This window comes from Actinia tenebrosa, unplaced genomic scaffold (genome assembly GCF_029948245.1).
Source record: "Actinia tenebrosa isolate PJP-AT-01 unplaced genomic scaffold, QUT_ActTen_1.0 PGA_scaffold15__27_contigs__length_11533743, whole genome shotgun sequence".
NCBI classification, from domain to species: Eukaryota; Metazoa; Cnidaria; class Anthozoa; order Actiniaria; family Actiniidae; genus Actinia; species Actinia tenebrosa.
The window spans coordinates 3,902,410-3,929,609 of NW_028292575.1; the positions used below are offsets into that span (position 1 = coordinate 3,902,410).

Here is a 27,200-nt window from a genome sequence, read left to right on the forward strand (position 1 = left end):
TGTAATGCTAGCAATCCACCAACCTTTCTGAACCAACAGTAAGAAAAACACCAGTCTCTTTTAACACAGTTTTCGATCCACTTTTGCTCAAACCCCACTCTGCTTTTGGATTCCTTTTGACATCGGCTTTGTGCTGAGAAAGAGTTACGGGTACAGAACATTTCGCTAATTTCCGTTTCCAGCTGACGCCCAAACGCACGGTGATTCCGACAGATTGTAAGGCTGTCTATGTTTCTAGAGGGCTCAAAAATACATACACTTGCGAGAATTAATTCGACCTCGGTTTCAACTTCAACTATACTAAAACATCGTTTGTCCTCGGCGATATCCCGTTTACATCTTGTCAAAGGAACGTTAGTGACAGATCTACTTCTTTCTTTTGGGTCAAACCCACAATGACCATGCACCAATGATAGCTTGAAAAGAACATGATTCACGAGCCTCCATAACTGATGCTCACCATAATTAACAAATTCCTATACTGACTATAAACACTTTGTTAAATGCTGCTTTTATTTTTGTCTACCTGGTAATGTACAACAAATTTTTGGAATTTGATTGAAACTATATCAAATTCCTGGACATTTCGGCCACACACGCGTCATGTTCAGATCACAGTTCTATCAAATCGCACTATCGACATAAAATGTTATATATATATACAAATATATATACTTTAAAATGTATTTTCTTTTTTCTCATAGTCTTATATCAGATTTACGCTTCCACGAAACCAGGCGAGTCTATCATACATTCGATCTATTGTACAGCCATGAAGCTAGTGGGGTAGGGGAGGGGGAATTGCATATCAGTCTACAACTGCACTCATTATACATGTAACCAATTTTAAACATGACTTCGATCAGGCAAGAAAACATATGACAGCTAAAAAAAAACAAATCTTGATAACGAGTGATTCTCTTTAGTTTATGCAAAATCACAAGATGTTCAGGCAATAAAAAACGTACTGTACCAAACGACGTCACGTCCGGCTCCGCGCAAACTGTCGTTTGTCACGCCATCAGCTCACATAATCCGCTTTGACAGGTTTGATCCCTGCTTATTTACAAAGTAATGCAAACTTTCAAGCATACTCAGTATGTGAAAATACTATGTGATAAGCTGGATACCACTAGTGAGGAATAGTAACGTTTATAGAGCATGTTAACAGTCATTTATGATTGCTAAGTTTACTACGCACCGATGGAATGCCACCGAGGCAAGCAAGCTGAGTGTCTTCAACACCGGAAGTGTAGGCTTAACTTCAACAAATAATCGTTTAAAATAATAACAAAGGCCAATCATGCTTACATAGTCCTTAGATAGGCTAATGTGTGGATTAATAAGCTGTTAAAACTATTTTAGATGACTTTTTTCGCGGCCGTGATCTGTGGTGTGGAGATGTAAACAAACTGCTAATTTGCATATTTGCATGGCAAATTTTTCCAACTTCGCATAAAGTTTTCATAAGGCCTGTGGAAAAACCCAAACTAATTTTTGTAGTTCGTGTTATTCTATCATTTGAACATTGTACAGCTTGAGTTTTGTAAAAATTGGAGAATGGCCACATGCAAAAAATCGCTTTTATAAATGTGAGGTAAAATCGAGACTGTGAATAACTGTGCTGGAAGAATGCAATTTTTTCTATCTAAAGTTTAGTTTAAAACGTCTAAAATCACCTGGAACAATTGTTCAACACCCCTTTTCTTGAATTCAGTTGCAAATTTGATTGTAACTTGGGTTTTCACTTGGAGCGAGAATGTTTTTGAAAGCGTAATTCGCAGCCGTTTCTTGAGCAATTTTTAGACCGACAGGTGGTGAAATCGTTTTTTTCAAAAAAATCCGGATTTTTTACGTAGATCGAAAAACCGACCCCAGTACGTTCATAAACTCATCAAACAGTGTCTACAGACCAAAAATGAACTTTTATTTTTTGACTGTGGACGCCCCGTGCTCGATATTTCTTGACAGTCGCTCTTAATAGCTTAAATTTCATTATAATTATCTTTGACAAACAATAATGATGAAAAGGTAAATTATACACCGTGAAAAGATGAAAAAACTTACTGCGGTTTCGGACGCTAGTCCTTCGTCGGAGTAAAAGAGAAAGAAGTGGTAGAAAGGAGTGTATATATGATAGAATAAGACAAAAGAAACCAATGAGAGCAAGGTAGGCAAGGAAACAAAAACAAACAATCAAAAGACAAAAGAAAAGGTTAGTTGAAAATAAAGCGTTCATTAATTCCGTTGGGACTAAGAGTGCCCAATAGGTGAATAAGCCGCATTTCTTTGGTCTTGCGACAATCATTGTTGCCGTTAAGCAAAGAAAGACAGAAAACAATGAAGTCAGAAAGAGAATGGTTGGCTAGATTAAAATGGCGGGAAACTGGTTTGGTGGGATCGTTATTGCGAATATCATAAAGATGATTGCAAATGCGATCACCAAGACGGCGGCCAGTCTTGCCCACATACAAAAGATTACAGCGGGTACATTCAATACAATATACAACATTAGAAGTGGTACAAACAAAATGGTCAGTGATTTTAACAGTTGATTTAGGACCGACAACAGAAGTGTGAGAGACTATGTGAGGACAAGTATAACAACGTTTACGAGAACAGCGAAAAGTACCAGGTTCTTTGTTAGAGGGAAGAACTCCCTTGACCAAGAAAGAACGGAAATTACGATCACGTTTATAGGAAAAGAGAGGGCGGTTGTTGAAAATAGCAGAAGTGCGAGTATCAGAGTCAAGCAGAGAAAAGTTGCGGTTAACAATGGGTTTAATGGAAATGTTAATAGGATGATACGTAAGAGTGAAAGGAATGCGGTCATTAGAGGGACGAGTGTGAGGAGTGAGAGCGGTGGTACGATCAATAGTAGAAACTTTACGAATGACGCGATCAATAACATGAGCAGGATAATTACGCTTAAGGAAGAAGGAACGCATCTCAGAACATTTAACAGAAAAATCAAGATCATCACTACACAAACGACGAAGACGAAGAAATTGCGAGAACGGAATAGCGTTAAGAGTGTGCTTAGGATGAGAAGACGAGTAGAGTAAATAAGAATGAGAGTCAGTAGGTTTGTAATGGACACTAGTGCTAAGACGGTCGTCATTAACACTAAGCAAGATGTCAAGGAAAGTGACTGATGTTTCACTAACCTCCCACGTAAAGTCTAAGGCAGGGTGAAAAGAGTTAACAAAAGAGATGAAAGAATCTAAGTCATTACGCGAACAAGAAGTAGCACCAATACAATCATCAATATACCGTCCAAAAAACTCAGGTTTAGGTCCAGTATATTGTTGAAAAACAAGGTTTTCGATATAACCAACAAACAAATTGGCATAACTAGGGCCCATCTTAGTACCCATAGCAACACCGTTTATCTGCCGATAATACCGATCACCGAAAGAAAAACAATTAAGAGTAAGAACAAGTTCAGCTAAGCGTAACAAAGGTGGGAGTGCTGGGCTCGAGACAGGACGAAGATCGAAAAAATGCTGAAGAGCACGAAGGCCCTCATCATTAGGAATAACAGTATACAAAGATTTGACATCCATAGTAAACAAAGCTTAGACGAGTTATCAGGAAAGCGAAAACTCATTAAAAATACTAAGAGCGTGATTAGTAATCCTTAATATAAGTAGGGTAAAGGACTGAACAATAGGCAGCATGAAGAGAATCTAGATAGCTAGAGATGAGTTCGGGTAGGGACAACTACCAAGCAGCAGAAACAATAGGACGGCCAGGGTTGTTAGCTTTGTGAAATCTTAGGAAGAGAAAAGAAAATAGACGTGAGAATTCGAGGGAGTAATCACCAAAAAGGGTTTTTAGCAGTGGAGGGTAAAGAGCCATCAGAAATGAAAGAGTTGTAACAGTGGTCTTTAACTAATTTTTATTAAGGATACTAATCACGCTCTTAGTATTTTTAATGATTTTCGCTTTCCTGATAACTCTTCTAAGCTTTTGTTTACTATGGATGTCAAATCTTTGTATACTGTTATTCCTAATGATGAGGGCCTTCGTGCTCTTCAGCATTTTTTCGATCTTCGTCCTGTCCTCGAGCCCAGCACTCCCACTTTGTTACGCTTAGCTGAACTTGTTCTTACTCTTAATTGTTTTTCTTTCGGTGATCGGTATTATCGGCAGATAAACGGTGTTGCTATGGGTACTAAGATGGGCCCTAGTTATGCCAATTTGTTTGTTGGTTATATCGAAAACCTTGTTTTTCAACAATATACTGGACCTAAACCTGAGTTTTTTGGACGGTATATTGATGATTGTATTGGTGCTACTTCTTGTTCGCGTAATGACTTAGATTCTTTCATCTCTTTTGTTAACTCTTTTCACCCTGCCTTAGACTTTACGTGGGAGGTTAGTGAAACATCAGTCACTTTCCTTGACATCTTGCTTAGTGTTAATGACGACCGTCTTAGCACTAGTGTCCATTACAAACCTACTGACTCTCATTCTTATTTACTCTACTCGTCTTCTCATCCTAAGCACACTCTTAACGCTATTCCGTTCTCGCAATTTCTTCGTCTTCGTCGTTTGTGTAGTGATGATCTTGATTTTTCTGTTAAATGTTCTGAGATGCGTTCCTTCTTCCTTAAGCGTAATTATCCTGCTCATGTTATTGATCGCGCCATTCGTAAAGTTTCTACTATTGATCGTACCACCGCTCTCACTCCTCACACTCGTCCCTCTAATGACCGCATTCCTTTCACTCTTACGTATCATCCTATTAACATTTCCATTAAACCCATTGTTAACCGCAACTTTTCTCTGCTTGACTCCTGATACTCGCACTTCTGCTATTTTCAACAACCGCCCTCTCTTTTCCTATAAACGTGATCGTAATTTCCGTTCTTTCTTGGTCAAGGGAGTTCTTCCCTCTAACAAAGAACCTGGTACTTTTCGCTGTTCTCGTAAACGTTGTTATACTTGTCCTCACATAGTCTCTCACACTTCTGTTGTCGGTCCTAAATCAACTGTTAAAATCACTGACCATTTTGTTTGTACCACTTCTAATGTTGTATATTGTATTGAATGTACCCGCTGTAATCTTTTGTATGTGGGCGAGACTGGCCGCCGTCTTGGTGATCGCATTTGCAATCATCTTTATGATATTCGCAATAACGATCCCACCAAACCAGTTTCCCGCCATTTTAATCTAGCCAACCATTCTCTTTCTGACTTCATTGTTTTCTGTCTTTCTTTGCTTAACGGCAACAATGATTGTCGCAAGACCAAAGAAATGCGGCTTATTCACCTATTGGGCACTCTTAGTCCCAACGGAATTAATGAACGCTTTATTTTCAACTAACCTTTTCTTTTGTCTTTTGATTGTTTGTTTTTGTTTCCTTGCCTACCTTGCTCTCATTGGTTTCTTTTGTCTTATTCTATCATATATACACTCCTTTCTACCACTTCTTTCTCTTTTACTCCGACGAAGGACTAGCGTCCGAAACGTCAGTAAGTTTTTTCATCTTTTCACGGTGTATAATTTACCTTTTCATCATTACTGTTTCATTAGAAACACCGACGCAGCTCACACTAGTTTTTAGCTAGTTATATCTTTTGACAAACAATCATCATTAGTATCACAAACAAACAAGACATCATCATTAACATCAAGCATAAACACCATTAGTAACGATATCATTTTCATCATCTTTATCGGCACCACCCCCACATTGTTAATCATCATCATCACCATCATCATCACCCACATCGTCATCATCACCATCATCATCGTCATCATCACCATCATCAAAGATATTACTGCAAAAACAAGCCGTAAACTAAATACTGACGAGTTCAACAAGATGCATTTCGTATGGTAATATATATATTTTTTCCAATCGTCAGGCCCCCTTGTACCAAGGGCGGATAGCGCTATCCAACGGATAAATCCTATTCATTGATAGATGGATTTATTGGAAAACAGCATTGATTTATCCACTGGATAAGGATTTATCCGTCGGATAGCAATATCCACCCTTATTGTACAACCGGGCCCAGATACAAAAATGTTTGTTGTTCAGAGACACTAATTAAGTTTTCATTTTAGATTTCTTACGAATATTACCTTTGTACCTAGTGTTTTAACTATGAAAGTTTTCATTCAAATTAAGGTTAATAGTATGCGTAAAAGTATTATATACACGTAGAGATAAAAATAGCACGAAGCTCGGCTATTCACTACTACAAAGTTCTTTTCTATAGTTTTTTTAAAACAACAAATAAAATGAGATCTTAAATAATACGATCCGCTTTGTCATGAAAGATTATATAACGGCCAATACAAAACTACAAAAAAACGATAAAAATGAATAAGATATTAATAAAAGGAAGAACGAGTTAAAATAGAACAAAATTCAAATAAACTACGCGAAAGAAACCAAACAAAAGCGAAAGAAATCAAAAGTAAAAAATAATTATGTAACTAATAAAACAGCTTTTTCCATGCTCCGTTCAGGAAGTCACGTAAGCACGAAAAAAGTGTAAGGAGAAGCACGAGCACTTTGCGAGTGCTTCTCACACTTCTTGAGTGCTTATGGCGCCTAATAAGCCCTTTATTACTGATCGGAGCTCAGAAAAAGCTGTTTTATTCGTTTTATTATATAGTTACTAATTATATTTCGGTATTGAATTTATTTATGCAAAAAGAAAAACAGCCGCTGGATCTAGCAGCACTGGGCGCGCGCAGAGGGCATCAGCACTGCCCCGTTGACTAAATAAAGCCAAAATTTTCGGATAATCAGCGCGCGCGAACTATCCTAACTATAAAATAAAGGTAGATATAAAATGCATATTAATCTCCAAATGGTTATATTTTAGGACATGTCAAACACTGCAATATCAATTTGTCAAACCAATCAAAGTATGTTACAGAAAATAATGGGCAATTCTACTTTATATAACAGACACCAGAACCCGACGTACTAACTAATAACTGACCATCCTTCAAAACAGTTATACATATAGGGTACTCGATTACATCACAAGTCCTTCCTACAAAACGACCATCCAATGTGAATTTTTGTACGCGGTTATTACCACACACCAGTAGATGATGGTCATTATCAATAGCCAGGCCCCATGCTCCATTTAGCTGACCATCAGCACTGCCTTGACCACCAATCGTCGATATTCTAGTCGGTACGTTACCTTTCTTCTCAAATACATGAATAACGTGATTATCATAATCACTGACGTAAAACAGTCCATCATGTGTTATCACATCAATTGGATCAAACTCGTCCTGTGTTGTCAAACCAAACTGATATTGATAGTCACCGTCTCTTGTGAAGACTTGAACACGATGATTACCACCATCACACACAATGATGTTACCATCGTCATCAACGTGTACTCCCCATGGATTATCAAACTCTCCATCGCCGTTACCTTGGTTACCAAAGGTTTTGACAAATGTCCCTGTTGTAGTGTTCACTATACATATTCTATGATTACCATAGTCTGCTATGACTAAATCTGTATCATTCAGAAATGCTAAACCTTCAGGACCATACAACTGTCCCTGTTCACTACCTTGACTACCATACGTCAATAAGAGATCTCCATCAGTGGTGAATACATGGACACAGTCAGAAGAATCATTTGAAACAGCGATCCTGCTGTTGTCTTTATTCTTCGCTATAGCTCTCAAACCTCTTGATCTAATATTTACACCTTTCACATTAAACTGTCCTGTTGTTCTCATCTCTTGTGGCTTGACATTCACCACTAGTGGACTGTTAGATACATGATTCCCATTCACTTGAACCTCTGCTGTCAACTGACCAGCTACTTTAGCCATGAATTCAACTTCTACTTTACCATCAGTTCTCACATATTTCTTTTCTATTTTCACATTTTCTTCAGGCTTGATTTGAACGTCTATAACATCCCTTGGATCATGATTGAGTTCTCCTACAGAGGTTTTAGTCGTTACTATCAGCTTTTCTTTCTTTAAAGCTTCTGTCTCAGATTTCACCTGAATAGTGCTCTTCGTGTGGTCTGTTTTCAAACAAGTTTGTATTTCTCCCAGCCCTGAATTCACTTGTCGCATCAGCTCTTCATTAGCAACATATTGTATTCTAGAGTATGGTGGAATATGGTTGAAGATGAATCTGTGGGAGCATTGTGTCTCTTGAATGTTCATCATTTCACTTGCCAGTCCTCTTTCCATCACATTCTTGATGTATTCCTTGACGGCTGGAATATGTTGAATTATATTCAAGTTTGTTGTGGCTGTGTCCAACTTCTCATCGATTTGTCTCAGCAATTCTCGTTCGTTGTCTTGTAGTATTTGGATGATGTTCTTGGTTTTGTCTTTGACTTCTTTTTTTTGCCTTTTCTCCTTGTTGTTTGATTGTGATAGCAATCTTTTCTTGTTGTTGCTTTTCCTTGTCATCTAATCTCAACTGCTCTAGTACCTGCAGATGCTTTGACAATACTGCTTTCTTGATCGAAGCAAACTTATCTAATGACATTGTGTTATGATCCTTGTGATCGTGTCTCAAGCATGTCACGCAAATCATTGCATCGCAATCTTCGCAGAAGAACTCTAGTCTGTAATGAGGGTGACTTGAACAAGGATATTCTCTTGTGATTACGAACTGAATATCTTCTTTCTTCGAATCCGCCAGGCGAACGACCTTGTGATCTTTAATGAAGAACGAATGGCTCTTCTCGCATTCTTGACACAGTGAATGATCACAATCAAAACAATACCAAGAAGCTGACGAATGACTCTCAGAAACAGAACAAGCCTTTTCTCCTTCTATCAACGCCAGACCATTCACGATTCTTGAATGTAGTAGACTTGGCTGTAGATCTTCGACGCTGCTTAGTTCTGGTAGAGAAGTCTGTGATTTGCATCGAGGACACTTGAAGATGTTGATTTGGTCGACTTGCTCGGCGTGTCGTTTGACGCAAGGTTTACAAAATGTGTGGAAACAAGGTAAGATCTTTGGTTCAGTGAAAGTATCATTACACAGGGAACATTGGAGTTCCTTCCTAAGATCTTCAACAAACGATTCCATGTCTTCAGGAGTTGAGACGAGACGAGCTGAGGGAGTTTTTTGAATAATGTTGTTTGTCAGTCTATTGTCGACAGGCGATTCTTGGAAATGAGCGTGACGTTACTTCTTTGAAATGTTGTCACGCCATAAATGTATAATTTAATACTTTGTCTCGGAATTGTCATGGAATTTTTTGTGACGTTTATTTTCTACATACATTAGAAGAACACTTGGATCCCGTTGGTGGGTACTGTGACAATGTTATATATGCATTTGAATAAGAATGTCAAAGTATGAAAAATATCAACGTGATTCAAATTTAATGAAATCAAAACAATTTTAAATAAATATTGGTTTACAAGGTAAATAAAAAAACAACAAAATGAGATAAGATAAACAAATAAATAAACGAAAACAAACAAATAAATAAAACAAAATCAAAAAAGCAACAAAATGAGAAAATTTAAAGAATCAAAGTCTGTCTTATATTCCACACAAAAAGTCATTGTTTGCATTCAAATACACGATCATTTTAACAATAAATAGAAAATTGAAACGAAAATTATAAATCATGACAGTATAAGTAACGATGATTATTACGAACAAAAACTGCGAAGGTAAATAACTTAGTATGAGAACCCCAAAATCATATTTAAATTATCATGCAACTACTCTGTTGCGCAATGGTATGCTTCCACTAATCAGCTATAAGATAGTTACATTCATTCGACCAGTTTACATTAAGTGTTATGAATTATGCGAGCTATTACCCTTTGCAAAACCTGAATTTTTGAGATCAACAACTTTAGACTATTCAAGTGACTTGGGTGAAGTGTTTTCCTATTTCATTCCCTTCAGAATAAGATCCTTTATTTGAAAACTATATTCATATTTATGTATATTCTCAGTTGTAATAAATACTAAATAGTAATTCTCAAAGGATTAAACCGGTGTGAAATGAGTTCTTGTTCGTTTAGCCACACTAGTTTCCCCATACGTGCATTTCATTTTGTCGAGCATGCGCAGAAAAGGAATTAGGGGGCTCTGGCTAAGATATAAAGATCGCTTCAGTATTAAAAATGATCTTCATTTTCTCCAAATATACTCTTACGATTACTTTTGCAAGCCCAAGATACAGTATATTACATAAGACAATATGGAAGACTTTTCAATAACTTATTTAGTTATATGCATGTGTAGTCCATTCACAGGTCCAACTAGGACAAAATTGAACTAATCACCATTGCAGCAGTTTTCCCAATGAAATTCAAATATTGTCCCACAAACAACTTCAAAGTATCTGCTTCAAAGAGTACTAGGAGGATTACGGGGCAATTTTATTTTATTTCACAGGACAGTAAAAGGAGTTTTGCAAAAGTAACTAAGTGGAGCCGGAACCACGAATTTGTCAAGCAAGAATGAAAGAAAATTGTAGACTCCTTTTCATGTAGACTTGGAGCAAACGTCTTCAATCTCGCACCCAGAGCCTGCGTTTTTTTTTTTTTACCTGCGGCAAAAAACGAGGGCTATGGCATAATCCATTTTTGGCGCATGCGCAAGTGAATCGAAATATAAACAATGAAAACCATCCTTTAAGGCAGAGATGGTGTGTACTTCCCTTCAAAATAAAAATTAGAAATCGGGAACATCCTTTTTTTATTTTTGGCAAGTCTTTGAACGCATGCGCGCTCTTATACGGGAAGTCCAAGAAATCCTGGTCTTCAAAAAATGAATTATGCCAGAGCACTAGTTCTTCACCGCAGGCCAGAAGAAACGCAGGCTCTGGGTACGAGATTGAAATGTCTTCCTCTGGTGTCATGCGTAGTACGGAGTTCATTGTGACTTGGTATTCATGCATCTAGATTTTTGAGCACGTATGGTTTATCTGAAAATTGTTTATATTAGCAAAAGTATAAATATTCTAGATCATCAATTGATCTTAAATGATAATCTTAAATAAATATCGACAAAAATATTAAACACTTATTATAATTCCTATCTATTATTGCTCTGTTGATCGGTGCAAGTCGTGCATTAACTTGGTGTTATTTTTCTTGGATGTTTCTTGGTAAAGATAACGTAGGAGACGCAGGGATTGTTCTGGTAATCCTGTGGTAATAAAAGTTGAGTGGAGACTAAGTCTATGGAAATAATCTTTAACAAACGCTTCCCCTCCTTCTGCCCCCCAAGGATACCTCACACTGTGGCGTAGAATTTATATTCTAACAAAAAGAAATTTTGGTGATCCTGTGAAAATGCGCAGAAGAGGTCAAGGAAAGAGTAAAGGAGAAGAAAAAATGAGAAGGAAGGTAAAATTTAGCAAAGAAGGAAAAAATAAAGAAAGGAAATGAATAGACAAAATACTACATTTATTACTAGAGTAACAAACGAGAACGTTTTGCCGTAAAGCTGCTACAAGGCTATAACGTCAACACCAGTCTTTTTGCTTTTAGAATTTTTCTATATAATAAGCATATGCAAGAGAAAATTAATTGAGAGAAGGAATCCCGTTCTCCATAATAAGCACTCTTTGACTCTCTATATTTTTTGAATCATTCCTTTGATCCATTGTTGTTGTTATAGTTTGCACACGCGAACTTCGTGGCTACGTTGTTTACTGTTTTTGTTTCTAAAAAGAAAAAAAAAAAGGCAAATAATATATGATTCTAAAAATAGCATTAAACGGTGCCAATGATGGTTACAAACATGAATACCAAAACTTTTGTTCATTTTCTCTTGTCCTATGCCGTAGATCCCTGTAACATTATACTTTGGACGGCATAACTTACGTCTCTTAGCTTTCTCGTCTATTCTCGTTTCTTTTTCCAATGATACGTGTGGTAAACATATGACAAAATAAATATAAATACATTTTACTCCATACTTATCATCCAGTCTTCCGTTTCGACACATAACATACACTAAACTATCGGGAGATCAATTCTGTCTATTTTCGCTTTTTTTTTTTTTTTTTCTAGCGAGGTAAAATAAGAACAACACAAAATGTCACAACTTATCGGCCAAAAAAAATGACAGAAAAAAAAGATATTAATATTTAAATTATTTTCTTCATCGGCCCTCATCAGTCATGATTACCATCATCAACATCATATTATTACCATCCATATCAACAATAGCGCTAGCTAATTTCATTATCAATAGCTTCAATTTCATCATAATTATCTTTGACAAACAATCATCATCAGTATCATAAACAAACAAGACATCATCATTAACATGAAGCATAAACACCATTAGTAACAGCATCATTTTTATCACCTTCATCACAACCACCACCACATTGTTAATCATCATCATCACTATCATCATCATCACCATCACTACCATCATCATCACCACCAGACATTACTGCAAAAAACTAAATACTGATGAGTTCAACAAGATGCATTTCGTATGGTAATATATATATTTTATCCAATCGTAAGGCCCCCTTGTACGAAGGGCGGATAGCGCTATCCAACGAATATATCCAATCCATTGATAGATAGATTTATTGGAAAACAGTATCGATTTATCCACTGGAGAAGGATTTATCCGTCGGATAGCGATATCCCCCCTTTGTACAACCGGGCCCAGGTACAAAAATGTTTGTTGTCCACAGACACTAATTAAGTTTTAATTTTAAATTTCTTACGAATATTACCTCTGGACCTAGTGTTTGAACTATAAAAGTCTTTATTCAAATTAAGGTTAATAGTATGCGATAAAAAATTATACACGTGGAGATAAAAATAGCACGAAGTTCGGCTATTCACTACTACAAAGTACTTTTGTATATATATTTTTCAAAACAACAAATAGAGTGAAATCGGAAATAATGAGAGTCTCTTTATTATGACAAATTATATCACGGCCAATACAATAAGCAACTAAAAAAACGATTAATAAATGAATAAGAAGTAATAAAAGGAAGAAGTAGTAAAAATAAAACAAAAATAAAAGAAACGACGCAAAAGAAACCAAATAAAAACAAAAGAAATGGAAAGTAAAAAATAATTAGTTAACAAATAAAACAGCTTTTTTCGTGATTCGTAGAGTAAGCACGAAAGAAGTATAAGGAGAAGCACGAGCAGTTTGCGAGTGCTTCTCACACTTCTTGAGTGCTTATGGCGCTGATCGGAGTACAGAAAAACCTTTTTTATTCGTTTTATTATATAATTACTAATTTTATTTGGGTTTTGAATTTACTTACGCAAAAAGAACGACGGTCGCAGGATCTAGCAGCACTTGGCGCGCCCCGTTCACTAAATAAAGCACAGTTTTCGGCTAATCACCGTGCCCGAACTATCCTAACTATATAATAAAAATAGATATAAAATGCATATTAATCTCCAAATGATCATATTTTAGGACATGTCAAACACTGCGATATCAATTTGTCAAACAAATCAAAGTATGTTCCAGAAAATAATGGGTAATTCTACTTTACACACCAGACACCAGAACCTTCCGTACTAACTAATAACTGACCATCCTTTAAAACAGTTATATATCTAGGGTTCTATATCTAGGTTAAGCTTTTAACAGTTCGTGAAGTTTCACTTGTCAAGCAAGTGTAAGCTGAAATTTCAAGCAAAAAATCAAGCAAAGAAATGTAAAAAAGAATAAAAATAGATATTAAATGTTTAAACTTGAAATGGTCATATTTTAGCACAAGTCAAACACTAGGATATCATGCAATATGACATACCGATCAAATAACTTACTGTAAAATAACTAGCCAAATTCTACTTTACACACCAGACACCTGAAGCATGCGTAACTAATAACTGACCATCCTTTAAAACAAGTTATATATGCTAGGGTTCTCGATTACAGTCACAAGTCTTTCCTACAAAACGACCATCCAATGTGAATTTTTGTACGCGGTTATTACCATAATCACACACCAGTAGATGATGGTCATTATCAATAGCCAGGCCCCATGGTCCATCTAGCTGACCATCAGCACTGCCTTGACCATCAATCGTCGATATTCTAGTCGGTACGTTACCTTTCTTCTCAAATACATGAATAACGTGATTATTATTATCACTGACGTAAAACAGTCCATCATGTGTTATCACATCAATTGGATCAAACTCGTCCTGTGTTGTCAAACCAAACTGATATTGATAGTCACCGTCTCTTGTGAAGACTTGAACACGATGATTACCACGATCACACACAATGATGTTACCATCGTCATCAACGTGTACTCCACATGGATTATCAAACTGTCCATCCCCGTTACCTTGGTTACCAAAGGTTTTTACCAATGTCCCTGTTGTAGTGTTCACTATACATATTCTATCATTACCCCAGTCTGCTATGACTAAATCTGTATCATTCAGAAATGCTAAACCTTCAGGATCAGACAACTGTCCCTGTTCACTACCTTGACTATCATACGTCAATAAGAGATCTCCATCAGTGGTGAATACATGGACACAGTCAGAAGAATCATTTGAAACAGCGATCCTGCTGTTGTCTTTATTCTTCGCTATCGCTCTCAAACCTCTTGATCTAATATTTACACCTTTCATGTTAAACTGTCCTGTTGTTCTCATCTCTTGTGGCTTGACATTCACCACTAGTGGACTGTTAGATACATGATTCCCATTCACTTGAACCTCTGCTGTCAACTGACCAGCTACTTTAGCCATGAATTCAACTTCTACTTTACCATCAGTTCTCACATATTTCTTTTCTATTTTCACATTTTCTTCAGGCTTGATTTGAATGTCTATAACATCCCTTGGATCATGATTGAGTTCTCCTGTAAAGGATTTAGTTATCAACACTAGCATCTCTTTCTTTAACGCTTCTGTCTCAGATTTCACCTGAATAGTGCTCATCCTGTGGTCTGTTTCTAAAGTGCGTATTTTTCCCAGCCCTGAATTCACTTGTTTCGTCAGCCCTTGATTAGGAATAAATTCAATTCTCCAGATTGGAATGTGGTTGAAGATGAATTTCTGAGAGCATTGTGTTTCTTGATTGTTCATCATTTCACTTGCCAGTCCTCTTTCCATCACATTCTTGATGTATTCCTTGACGGCTGGAATATGTTGAATTATATTCAAGTTTGTTGTGGCTGTGTTCAACTTCTCATCGATTTGTCTCAGCAATTCTCGTTCGTTGTCTTGTAGTATTTGGATGATGTTCTTGGTTTTGTCTTTGACTTCTTTTTTTGCCTTTTCTCCTTGTTGTTTGATTGTGTTGGCAATCTTTTCTTGTTGTTGCTTTTCCTTGTCATCTAATCTCAGCTGCTCTAGTACCTGCAGATGTTTTAACAATACAGCTTTCTTGATCGAAGCAAACTTATCTAACGGCATTGTCTTATGATCCCTGTGATCTTTCAAGCATGTCAAGCAAATCATTGCATCACAATCTTCGCAGAAAAACTCTAGCCTGTGATGAGGGTGACTTGTACAAGGATTTTCTCTTGTTACTATGAACTCAATATCTTCTTTCTTCAAATCAGCCAAACGAACGACCTTGTGATCTTTAATGAACAATGAATGACTCTTCTCGCATTCATCACACATCGAGCGATCACAATCAAAACAATACCAAGAAGCTGACGAATGACTCTCAGAAACCGAACAAGCCTTTTCTCCTTCTACCAACGCCAGACCCTTCAACATTCGAGAATGCAATAGACTTGGCTGTAGATCTTCGACGCTGCTTAGTTCTGGAAGAGAAGTCTGTGATTTGCATCGAGGACACTTGAAGATGTTGATTTGGTCGACTTGCTCGGCGTGTCGTTTGACGCAGGGCTTACAAAATGTGTGGAAACCAGACAAGATCTTTGGTTCAGTGAAAGTATCATTACATAGCGGACATTGGAGTTCTTTCTTAATATCATCGACAAACGATTCCATGTCTTCGAAACTTGAGACAAGATGAGGGAGTTGTCTGAATAATGTTGTTTGTCAGTCTATTGTCAGTCGATTATTGGAAATGAGCGTGACCTTATTTCCTTGAAATGATGTCACGCGATGAATGTATAATTTTGAATTCTTTACTATCAATAGACGTCACTTCCGGTACATCCGGCCTGTCAAACCTTTGGCCTGGGGGGCAATTATAAATCCCATTTGTAAAGCGAGTGTACTTTGTTTGTGAGTATAACTACGAAAATGCCGGATTCCTGCTCTGTTTATGGGTGTTCTAATCGAAAGCAAAGGGACAAAGACAAAAGGTTCTTCAGAGTACCTCAAAAATCAACTCGTCGAGGCAAAAGAGAAAATGAATTATTGAAAAAGCGTCGAGCAAAATGGCTCGTTAATGTCTCGTTGCTGTCAAATTGAACGAAACACACAAGTCAAAAAGAATGGAACGAACAATTTTCTTTTATTATTATTATTATTATTTTGCTTCATACCCGGCCATGCAGTTGCAATGTGCTGTAACTACCTCACCATTTTCTTTTCACTATTACCCAAGTCTTTAATGGAGTACAAGTCGATCTTTGTGAGTGATTTACCTAAATCAAAGACAATCATCTTAATTATAATAATAAATCATAACAGGTTATATCCTATCAGAATACTAAAGAAAGCAAGCTCGAGCTGCTTTAATACTCACACGTTTTTGCTTAACAACGTAAAAACAAAGCACAAAAATTGTGTTTGTACTTAACCTTGCAAATACAAGATGATTTTTGTCCTTAAGTCGCTTTCCACTAAGCCCATTAACCCAGCCACTTACGAAAAAGAAGTTGTACGCCTCTAAATTGTGAAGTGAACCAGTCTCCAACATGTCACGTGATCGATAGTAAGGAATTTTCATGGAATTTTGTGTGACGTATATTTTCTACATACATCATTAGAAGAACACTTGGATCCCGTCGTTGGGGGGTACTGTGAGAAAGTTATGTATGCATTTGAATGAGAATGTCAAAGTATGAAAAATGTCAACGTGATTCGAATTTAATCAAATCAAAACAAATCTAAAAAAAAAATGGTTTAATAGGTAAAAAATAATAAAAACAAAATGAAATAAAAGAAAGAAAAAAAAATAGATGCAAACAAACAAATAAATAAATAAATCAACAAAGCAACAAAATGAGAAAATTTAAAAAATCAAAGTCTGTTTTATTTCCTGTGAAAAAAAATCATTGGTTGAATTCAAATACACGATCAATATAACAATAAATAGAAAATTGGAACTAAAATAATAAATTATGATAGTATAAGTAACGATGATTATTTCGAACAAAAGCTACGAAGGTAAATAACTTTATTTGAGAACCCCAAAATTATCTTGATATCTGATTATTCAACTACTCTGTTAAGCAATCGTATGCTTCCACCAATCAGCTATAAGATAGCACAGGCAGCCCAAACAAGGTTGCTGTGTATGGTTTATAAGGGAATGCATGGGAGTTATGAGAAAGTCATGACAATAAAATGTTTCACTCAACAATTTGCCTCAAAACTTGCTACAGTTGTTGCTTTTACTTTGTTAAGTCTTCTGGCGAAGTTTCAGCGCGATTTGAGGCCGTTAAGTGTTTTTTTAAAAATCTGCTCTTCTCTACCCATAGTTAATAGCAAGGTTCCCCTTCATTAACTATGCTCTACCTAAATAATGGCCATGTTCAATCTCGTACCCAGAGCCTGCGTTTATTCTGGCCTGCGGGAAAAAAAAAACGAGGCCCTCTGGCATAATCCATTTTTGGCGCATGCGCAAGTGAAGTGAAATATTGAACAATGAAAATCATGCGTTAATAAAAATTGGAAATCGGGAACATATATTTTTTTTTTTTTGGCAAGCCTTTGAACGAATGCGCTCTTATACTGGAAGTCCAAGAAATCCTGGTCTCAAAAAATGGATTATGCCAAGAGCCCTCGTCCTTCACCGTAGGCCAGAAGAAACGCAGGCTCTGGGTACGAGATTGAAACGTCTTTCTCTGGTGTCATGCGTAGTACGGAGTTCATTGCCACTTGGTATTCATGTATCTAGAGCACGTATGATTTATCTGAACATTATTTATATTAGCAAAAGTATAAATATTCTAGATCATTAATTGATCTTAATTGATAATCTTTAATAAATATCTACAAAAATATTAATCACTTGTTATAATTCCTATCTATTATTGCTCTGTTTATTGGTGCAGGTCGTTCTTTTACTTGGTGTTTATTTTCCTTCGATGTTTCTTGGTTAAGATAACGTAGGAGACGCAGGGTTGTTCTGGTAATCCTGTGGTAATAAAAGTTGAGTGGAGACTAAGTCTATCAATCTTAGACAAACACTTTCCCTCTCTTTCTCCACCCAAGGATACCACACACAGTGACGTGGAATTGATACCCTGACAAAAAGGAATTTTGGCGAGACAGTGAAAATGCAGAAAAAAATTCGAAGAAAAGAGAAGAAGGAAGGAGTAGAATAAAGAGAAGGGAAAATATAAGAAACGAAAGAATAGACAAAATACTACACTTATCACTTTAGTAACAAACGAGAACGTTTTGCCGTAAAGCTACTACAAGGTTATTACGTCCACAACAGTCTTTTCGCTTTTAAACTTCTCGATATAGTAAGCCCGTGCAAGAGAAAATAATCTTAGATAAGGAATCCCCGTTCCCGATTATAAACCCTTTTTGATGCTATTTTTAGAATCATTTATGCTAATTTTAGAATCGCTTCCTTTAATCCATTGTTGTTGTTGTTGTTGTTGTTGTTGTTTGTATATGCGAACTGCATGGGTACGTCGTTGGCTGGTTTTTTTTTTCTTTTTTTTTTGGGGGGGGGATAAGTAACCAAACAGAGTATAGCGCGCGCAGTATAAGCGTGCTTTAAAAAAAAAATTATGGCCTAAAAATAGCATTAAGCGGTGCCAATGATGGTTACAAACATAAATACCAAAGATTTCGTTCTGTCCTATGCCGTAGATCCTAGCAACATTGTACTTTGGACGGCGAAACTTACGTCTCTTAGCTTTCTCGTCTATTCTGATCTCGTTTCTAACTCGAATGATACGTGTGGTAAGCATAAGATAAAATAAATATAAATACATTTTACGCCATACTTATCATCTAGTCTTCCGCTTCGACACATAACTTACACTAAACTATCGGGAGATCAATTCCGTCTATTTTCGCTCTTTTTTCTAGTGAGGCAAAATAAAAACAAGACAAAATGTCACTGCTTCTCGGCCAAAAAAGTTGACAGAAAAAGAAATTAGCGTTTAAAATTCATCGTCATGTTATTAGTAACCATATCAAAATAAAGTTAATTTTATCGTCAATAGCTTCAATTTCATCATAATTATCTTTGAAAAACCGAATCATCATTAGTATCGATCATAAACATCATTAGTAACGACATCCTTTTCATCATCTTTATCACCACCACCATTACCATCGTAAACATCATAATCATCTTCATAATCACTACCATCATTATCATCGTAATCATCATTATCTTCACCATCATCATCATCACTACCATCATCATCACCATCATCATCACTACCTTTATAATCGTCATCATCATCATCACCATCGTAATTATCATCATCTCTACCTTCATCATCATCACTACCATCATCATCATCATCATCATCTTCATCGCCATCATCATCATCATCATCAGCATTGTAATTCTCATCATCTCTACCTTCATCATCATCACTACCATTATCATCATCTTCATCGCCATCGTCACCATCGTCATCATCACCACTACCATTATAATCGTCATCATCATCACCATCGTAATTATCATCATCTCTACCTTCATCATCATCACTACCATCATCACAATCGTAATCGTCATCATCACCATTATAATCATCATCATCACTACCACCATCATCATCGTAATCATCATCATCACCATTATAATCAGCTTCGTCACTACCATCATCATCTTCATTGCCATCATCACCATCGTCATCATCCATTATCAACACCATCATCATCATCAACACCACTATCGTCATCGATCACCATAGTCAAGTCATCATCACCTTCATCATCGTCATCATAACCTTCGTAATCTTTATCATAATTATTAACGTTATCACCACCAACGTCACAATCACCATTGTCATCATCAACATCGTCACCATTATCGACCTCGTTATCATCACTATCATCACTATATATTGTTTTGTTGAAATTTAAAAAAAATCATTTTAACAAGTTTAATTTTTTTTGTATTTTATACAATTTAGTATTTTGTTACAAGCGTGACATGTTATCTGTTTTTATTCTTTGTTTATTCTTGATCTCATTGTCGACTTTGGTTATTATCATTGTCACAGATTATTCAAGTATTTAGTAAAATAAGTTGAAATCTTAAAATAACATTCACATTTAAGTGCAATACTTTTTCGTAGAAATCTGCGTTAAATCTTGTATTTTTAAAACATGGGTTTTCACAGTATTGTCCTCCTGTTCGCTTTAAAAAATTGTCATAATTCTGTCTGCCGAGTTTGGAGACAGTCTATAGATTTCATTTTTTATGCTCCGTTTTACAGCAAAACAAACTAATTATAAATCCGTGGGACCTTGGACTGAAAACAGTGGAGCCTCCGCCCCGGAGTGATTCGGAAGCAGTTACCGAATTATTTTATCATCATTATTATCTTTATAGTTATATTATTGCCATTTTCATTGTCACTTTTTATCTTCATTATCATTGACTTTATTATATTATCATCATCATTATTTTATCATTGTCATTGTCATCGTCTCTATTGGTTAGGATTATGATTACAGTTATTAGTTTTATCATTATCGTATTTACCATTTGTATTTATCCATCTTCTTTATTTACCTTTATTTTAGCTTTTTATAGATATTATTACTATTATTTATTAACAATTAATTACTATTATATTTTATAATAATTGTTTTAATTTATTCTGACGCTGAAATGGAAAGGCAAACCCTGAGTAAATCAGTCGGTAATCAATGTTGCCATAATATCGTACCGCATAGATAATAAATTCTACATTATATGTTTAACACCACTGACCTGTTTGGGCTCGCTGTGGGATTTCGCTGACCTGGATGATTTTGGATTATCTTCTATGGTCACGTGAACAAAGATGGTCGCGTGGGGAATGGGTTCGCCTTTCATGTTGAGGAGATGCACATGTCGATAACCTGGGTAGATTTCAATTCAAATATTAAGAAAAATATATTTTTTTAATTTGAATTTCTATTTGCTCATGAGAATAGATTGACAAGAGAGAATAGACCTCTGTACCTAGTTGGCCATAATGTTTTCCCATTTCAGACACGTGTCATTCCCTAGAGTATCATTTCTTTGTTTAACGGTTGCGCATGAGAAAACACATGAATATAGATACAATTCAAACAAAGAATATCATTGTCAAGAGAATGACACGTGGTCTGAAATAGGAAAACGTTACACGCAATGTACACTCAGATGCCCATTGATAATAATTTTGAAGAAAGTGTGCAAGGAATAATGTTAGTTTTAGTAAATGACCTGTTTGAAGGCTTTTGAAGGGAAGTGAAAATTGACCAATGAAATCATCCTTGCCAGCATCTTCGTCCAACACTGCGAACCGAATCATGACCAGCTCGGGAACGTGGAGCTCTTTCTCTACTTCTAAGTCCCAAATAGGGTTGAAACCTGGCAATAAAAAATGAAATAGAAGCACACCCCTTTACAGCGAGAAAACACGTGTCAATAACTGTAGCCGACTAAACTGTTCGAAAATCCTCCGCTCTGCAATTTGTAAGGTTTGTTGGTATCGACCAACAAAAACTACCGTCCAGTCCAGTCAATCAGTCAAGCTGAAGGCATAGTTTTTGGCGCGAAATCTGCATGTTTCCTACAAGAGAAACATGCAAGTCGGGAAAAATCGCTATTCTTGGGGTGCAGCCACATCACTGAAAAGTCCTCGAGATATAAATAACAAAGAAATAGCCACCACTTTGATTGATCTAACAAGAAAAGCTAATGAGGAGTTCTTTGTTATTGTCAACCAAAAACAAAACAGACACGACATAGTCAGTTGTCTTATATACAGTCAATCAATGTGGCATAGCTTTACCACAGTACAGTATAGAAAGTTGTGACTTGCACTGTTTTTAGTTACTGTTTTTTGTACTGTTTTTATTACAAAGGATACTCAGTTTATACATTATTTCAGCACATATGGTTTTGAGGTTGCACCTGTGACAAGTTATGTTCTTTATACAGTAAACAATATAACAATGAATGTCTATTTTAAATGCATTAATATGCATCTTTTCAATTTTATAGTGAACAAAATCCCAAATTGACTTGTGACCCTCCCCCTCCATATTTAAGCAATTAGCTTCTAACCACTCTACCACTTTAACTTTTGATTCCCTATAAATTTTAGAACCCCCCTCCCGATAATCATTGCACAGTCCCTAAATACCGAGTTCAACAAGAAGGATTTCTTATGGAAATATCTTTTTTTCCCAGTCGTCACATGCAAAATTGTTTGTTGTTCATAGTCCCTAATTAAGTTTTAATTTTAAATTTCTTACGAATATTACCTCTGGACCTAGTGTTTGAACTATAAAAGTCTTTATTCAAATTAAGGTTAATAGTATGCGTAAAAAGAATATATACACGTAGAGATAAAAATAGCACGAAGCTTGGCTATTCACTACTACAAAGTTCTTTTTTATATATATTTTCAAAACAACAAACAAAATGAGATCTGAAAAAATACGATATCACGGCCAATACAAAACTACAATAACGATAAAAATGAACAAGATATCAATAAAAAGAAGAAAGAATAAAAATAGAACAAAAATGAAATAAGGAACGCGAAAGAAACGAAATCAAAACAAAAGAAATCAAAAGTAAAAAATAGATATTCAACAAATAAAACAGCTTTTTCCGTTCTCCGCTCAGTAATAAATACGCAGGAAGTGACGTAAACACGAAAGAAGTGTAAGGAGAAGCACGGGCAGTTTGCGAGTGCTTCTCACACTCCTAGAGTGCTTATGGCGCTTCCTAACCCCTTCATTACTGAATGGAGCTCGGAATTTGGGGCTAATTTTATTTCGGTATTGAATTTATTTACGCAAAAAGAAAGACGGAAGCACTGCGCGCGCGCATGGCGTCAGCTCTGTGCTCCGTTCACTAAATAAAGTAAAGTTTTCCACCAATCAGCGTGCACGTACTATCCTAGATATACAATGAAAATAGATATAAAATGTATATTAAACTTTAAATGGTCATATTTAAGGATATGTCAAACAATGTGATATCCACTTGTCAAACCAATCAAAGTATGTTACAGAAAATGATAGCGATTTCACTTTACATAACAGACACCAGAACCCCTCGTACTAACTAATAACTGACCATCCTTTAAAACAGTTACATATGTAGGGATCTTAATTACATCACAAGTCTTTCCTATAAAACGACCATCCAATGTGAATTTTTGTACGCGGTAATTACCACTATCACACACCAGTAGATGATGGTCATTATCAATAGCCAGGCCATATGGTACATTCAGCTGACCATCAGCACTGCCTTCACGACCAATCGTTGATATTCTAGTCGGTACGTTACCTTTCTTCTCAAATACATGAATAACGTGATTATCATAATCACTGACGTAAAACAGTCCATCATGTGTTATCACATCAATTGGATCAAACTCGTCCTGTGTTGTCAAACCAAACTGATATTGATAGTCACCGTCTCTTGTGAAGACTTGAACACGATGATTACCACAATCACACACAATGATGTTACCATCGTCATCAACGTGTACTCCCCATGGATTATCAAACTGTCCATCGCCGTTACCTTGGTTACCAAAGGTTTTGACCAATGTCCCTGTTGTAGTGTTCACTATACATATTCTATGATTACCATAGTCTGCTATGACTAAATCTGTATCATTCAGAAATGCTAAACCTTCAGGACCAGTCAACTGTCCCTGTTCACTACCTTGACTACCATACGTGAATAAGAGATCTCCATCAGTGGTGAATACATAGACACAGTGAGAAGAATCATTTGAAATAGCGATTCTGCTATTGTCTCTGTTTACTGCTATACCTCTTAAATTACTAGATCCTATATTTACACCTTTCATGTTAAACTGTCCTGTTGTTCTCATCTCTTGTGGCTTGACATTCACCTCTAGTGGACTGTTAGATACATGATTCCCATTCACTTGAACCTCTGCTGTCAACTGACCAGCTACTTTAGCCATGAATTCAACTTCTACTTTACCATCAGTTCTCACATATTTCTTTTCTATTTTCACATTTTCTTCAGGCTTGATTTGAACGTCTATAACATCCCTTGGATCATGATTGAGTTCTCCTACAGAGGTTTTAGTCGTTACTATCAGCTTTTCTTTCTTTAAAGCTTCTGTCTCAGATTTCACCTGAATAGTGCTCTTCGTGTGGTCTGTTTTCAAACAAGTTTGTATTTCTCCCAGCCCTGAATTCACTTGTCGCATCAGCTCTTCATTAGCAACATATTCAATTCTAGAGTATGGTGGAATACGGTTGAAGATGAATTTATGAGAGCATTGTGTCTCTTGAATGGTCATCATTTCACTTGCCAGTCCTCTTTCCATGACATTCTTGATGTATTCCTTGACGGCTGGAATATGATGAATTATTTAAGCAATAGAAAACTTTTTCCGTGTTTACATAGCCTGATAGCAACACGAGGGGAGGTTGGGAGAATTCGAGACAGTTATGCAAACCCGAGACGTAGTCGAGGGTTTGCATAACTGTCGAGAATTCTCCCAACCCCCCGAGTGTTGCTATCAGGCTATGTAAACACAGAGAAAAATGTTTTCTATTGCTTTTATAAAATAAATACTAAGGGAAAACACTACCACTTGCAAGAAAATAAATCTTTATTTGAATTTGATTCTCATATCAAAATACAAATTCTCCATACATCACGAACTTCGATCGTTAGCCAATCAAATTTCGTGTAATAAACGCCAAGGAGGCAAATGTGAAGCGAGAAAGAATCGCTATAGCTATTTTAAATATTTATCATTCTAAAACTTTAAAACAAATACAAATAAATGTCCAAAGATTGAATAGAAATATTAATAAAAGATTTCAGAATTGATATTCTTTACGAAAGTGATCAAAAGTAGATAACTGAGTGTCACTGTGACTGGAATTCTCAGTTGAAAGAAACGTGGTTTTGCTCAATTTGACAGCCAGAAAACACGGCAGTGAAGTCGATTGTTTCGTCTTGCCTCGAGAAAATATTTTGTGGAGTTGAAGAGCTATCGCTGGAAAGAGTTTGAAGCTGCTGACTGTTTCCTTGAAATACTTGTATTCCTTATCGGACAGTGCATTTAAATCATAAGAAAGCACTTCGCTGAACAACCGAGGCTGTCCTGACGAAGGACGTGTGTTGTAGCTCCTGAGGGAATTCTCGTTACGGTGACCAACAAGAGATTGTCATGATCGATATTACAATCAGAAACACCTGCATGACACCATAGGGTTATACCTGTGGCCCTGACACATGTCAAAATTTGGAACTTCGTCTTCAAAATACATTTTTGGGGGCGTTTTTTTCCTCGAAAAAAACTGTAAATTTTTGAACTTGTACCGGGAAAACACGAAATGTATGACGTCACAACTGTGTTTACATACCCTCATGCAAATACGGCTATCAACCAATCACAGCGTACGTACTATTTGACTTATTTTATAAATTCAAGTTTGTTGTGGCTGTGTTCAACTTCTCATCGATTTGTCTCAGCAATTCTCGTTCGTTGTCTTGTAGTATTTGGATGATCTTCTTGGTTTTACGTTTGACTTCTTTTTTTGCCTTTTCTCCTTGTTGTTTGATTGTGTTAGCAATCTTTTCTTGTTGTTGCTTTTCCTTGTCATCTAATCTCAACTGCTCTAGTACCTGCAGATGCTTTGACAATTCAGCTTTCTTGATCGAAGCAAACTTATCTAATGACATTGTGTTATGAATCCTGTGATATCTCAAGCATGTCAAGCAAATCATTGCATCACAATCTTCGCAGAAGAATTCTAGCCTGTGCTGAGGGTGACTTGTGCAAGGATTTTCTCTTGTTATTAGGAACTGAATATCTTCTTTCTTCAAATCAGCCAGGCGAACGATCTTGTGATCTTTAATGAAGAAGGAATGACTCTTCTCGCATTCATCACACATCGAGCGATCACAGTCAAAACAGTACCAAGAAGCTGACGAATGACTCTCAGAAACAGAATAAGCCTTTTCTCTTTCTACCAACGCCAGACCCTTCAAGATTCTTGAATGCATTAGACTTGGCTGTAGATCTTCGACGCTGCTTAGTTCTGGTAGAGAAGTTTGTGATTTGCATCGAGGACATTTGAAGATGTTGATTTGGTCAACTTGCTCGGCGTGTCGTTTGACGCAAGGCTTACAAAATGTGTGGAAACAAGACAAGATCTTTGGTTCAGTGAAAGTATCATTACACAGGGAACATTGGAGTTCCTTCTTAAGATCTTCAACAAACGATTCCATGTCTTCAGAAGTTGAGACGAGACGAGTTGAGGGAGTTGTCTGAAGAATGTTGTTTATCAGTCTATTGTCAGGAGATTCTTGGAAATGAGCGTGACCTTACTTCATTTTAAAGTTGTCACGCCATGAATGTATAATTTAATGCATAGCCTCGGAAATTTCATGGAATTTTGTGCGACGTGTATTTTCAGCATGCATAGAAGAGCACTTGGATCCCGTTGGGGGGTACTGTGAGAAAGTTATGTATGCATTTGAATAAAAATGTCAAAGTATGAATAATGTCAACGTGATTCAAATTTAATCAAATCAAAACAATTCTAAATAAAAATTGGTTTAATAGGTAAACAAACACAAAAAAGGAAATAAAATCAAAAATCAAAAATCAAAATCAAACAAATAAATAAAACAAAATCAACAAAGCAACAAAATGAGAAAATTTAAAGAACCAAAGTCTGTTTTATTTCCCCCCCAAAAAATTAATTTGATGATAACTAGTAGAGAAATAGTAGAGAACAAAAAATAATTGGTTGAATTCAAATACACGATCAATATAACAACAAATAGACAATTGAAATAATAAATCATGACAGTATAAGTAACGATGATTATTACGAGGAAAAGCTAAAAAGGTAACTTTAACAAATTGACATCAGATTTTTATGTGTCTGT

The 27,200-nt window shown here is 36.2% G+C and overlaps 3 protein-coding genes and 1 pseudogene across 3 annotated transcripts; all 4 read right to left on the reverse strand.

The window, feature by feature from the left end:
- Positions 1-5,839: 5,839 nt before the first annotated feature.
- On the reverse strand, positions 5,840-9,126 carry LOC116293146 (E3 ubiquitin-protein ligase TRIM45-like; annotated as a pseudogene).
- Positions 9,127-18,073: 8,947 nt separating this feature from the next.
- LOC148910865 (1-phosphatidylinositol 4,5-bisphosphate phosphodiesterase delta-1-like) lies at positions 18,074-22,168 on the reverse strand. Its single transcript, XM_089030650.1, has 4 exons — positions 22,156-22,168; positions 21,507-21,653; positions 21,027-21,157; positions 18,074-18,245 (listed from the first exon to the last, which is right to left on the reverse strand). The coding sequence occupies exons 1-4, from the start codon at positions 22,166-22,168 to the stop codon at positions 18,207-18,209; spliced, it is 330 nt and encodes a 109-aa protein (XP_088886776.1). The 3' UTR covers positions 18,074-18,206.
- On the reverse strand, positions 19,336-20,171 carry LOC148910866 (uncharacterized). The gene has a single exon (XM_089030575.1). The coding sequence runs from the start codon at positions 19,984-19,986 to the stop codon at positions 19,336-19,338; it is 651 nt and encodes a 216-aa protein (XP_088886701.1). The 5' UTR covers positions 19,987-20,171.
- An 851-nt stretch (positions 22,169-23,019) lies between the features above and the next one.
- On the reverse strand, positions 23,020-26,639 carry LOC116292577 (tripartite motif-containing protein 3-like). Its single transcript, XM_089030651.1, has 2 exons — positions 25,725-26,639; positions 23,020-24,648 (listed from the first exon to the last, which is right to left on the reverse strand). The coding sequence occupies exons 1-2, from the start codon at positions 26,532-26,534 to the stop codon at positions 23,326-23,328; spliced, it is 2,133 nt and encodes a 710-aa protein (XP_088886777.1). The 5' UTR covers positions 26,535-26,639; the 3' UTR covers positions 23,020-23,325.
- Between the last annotated feature and the right edge of the window lie 561 nt (positions 26,640-27,200).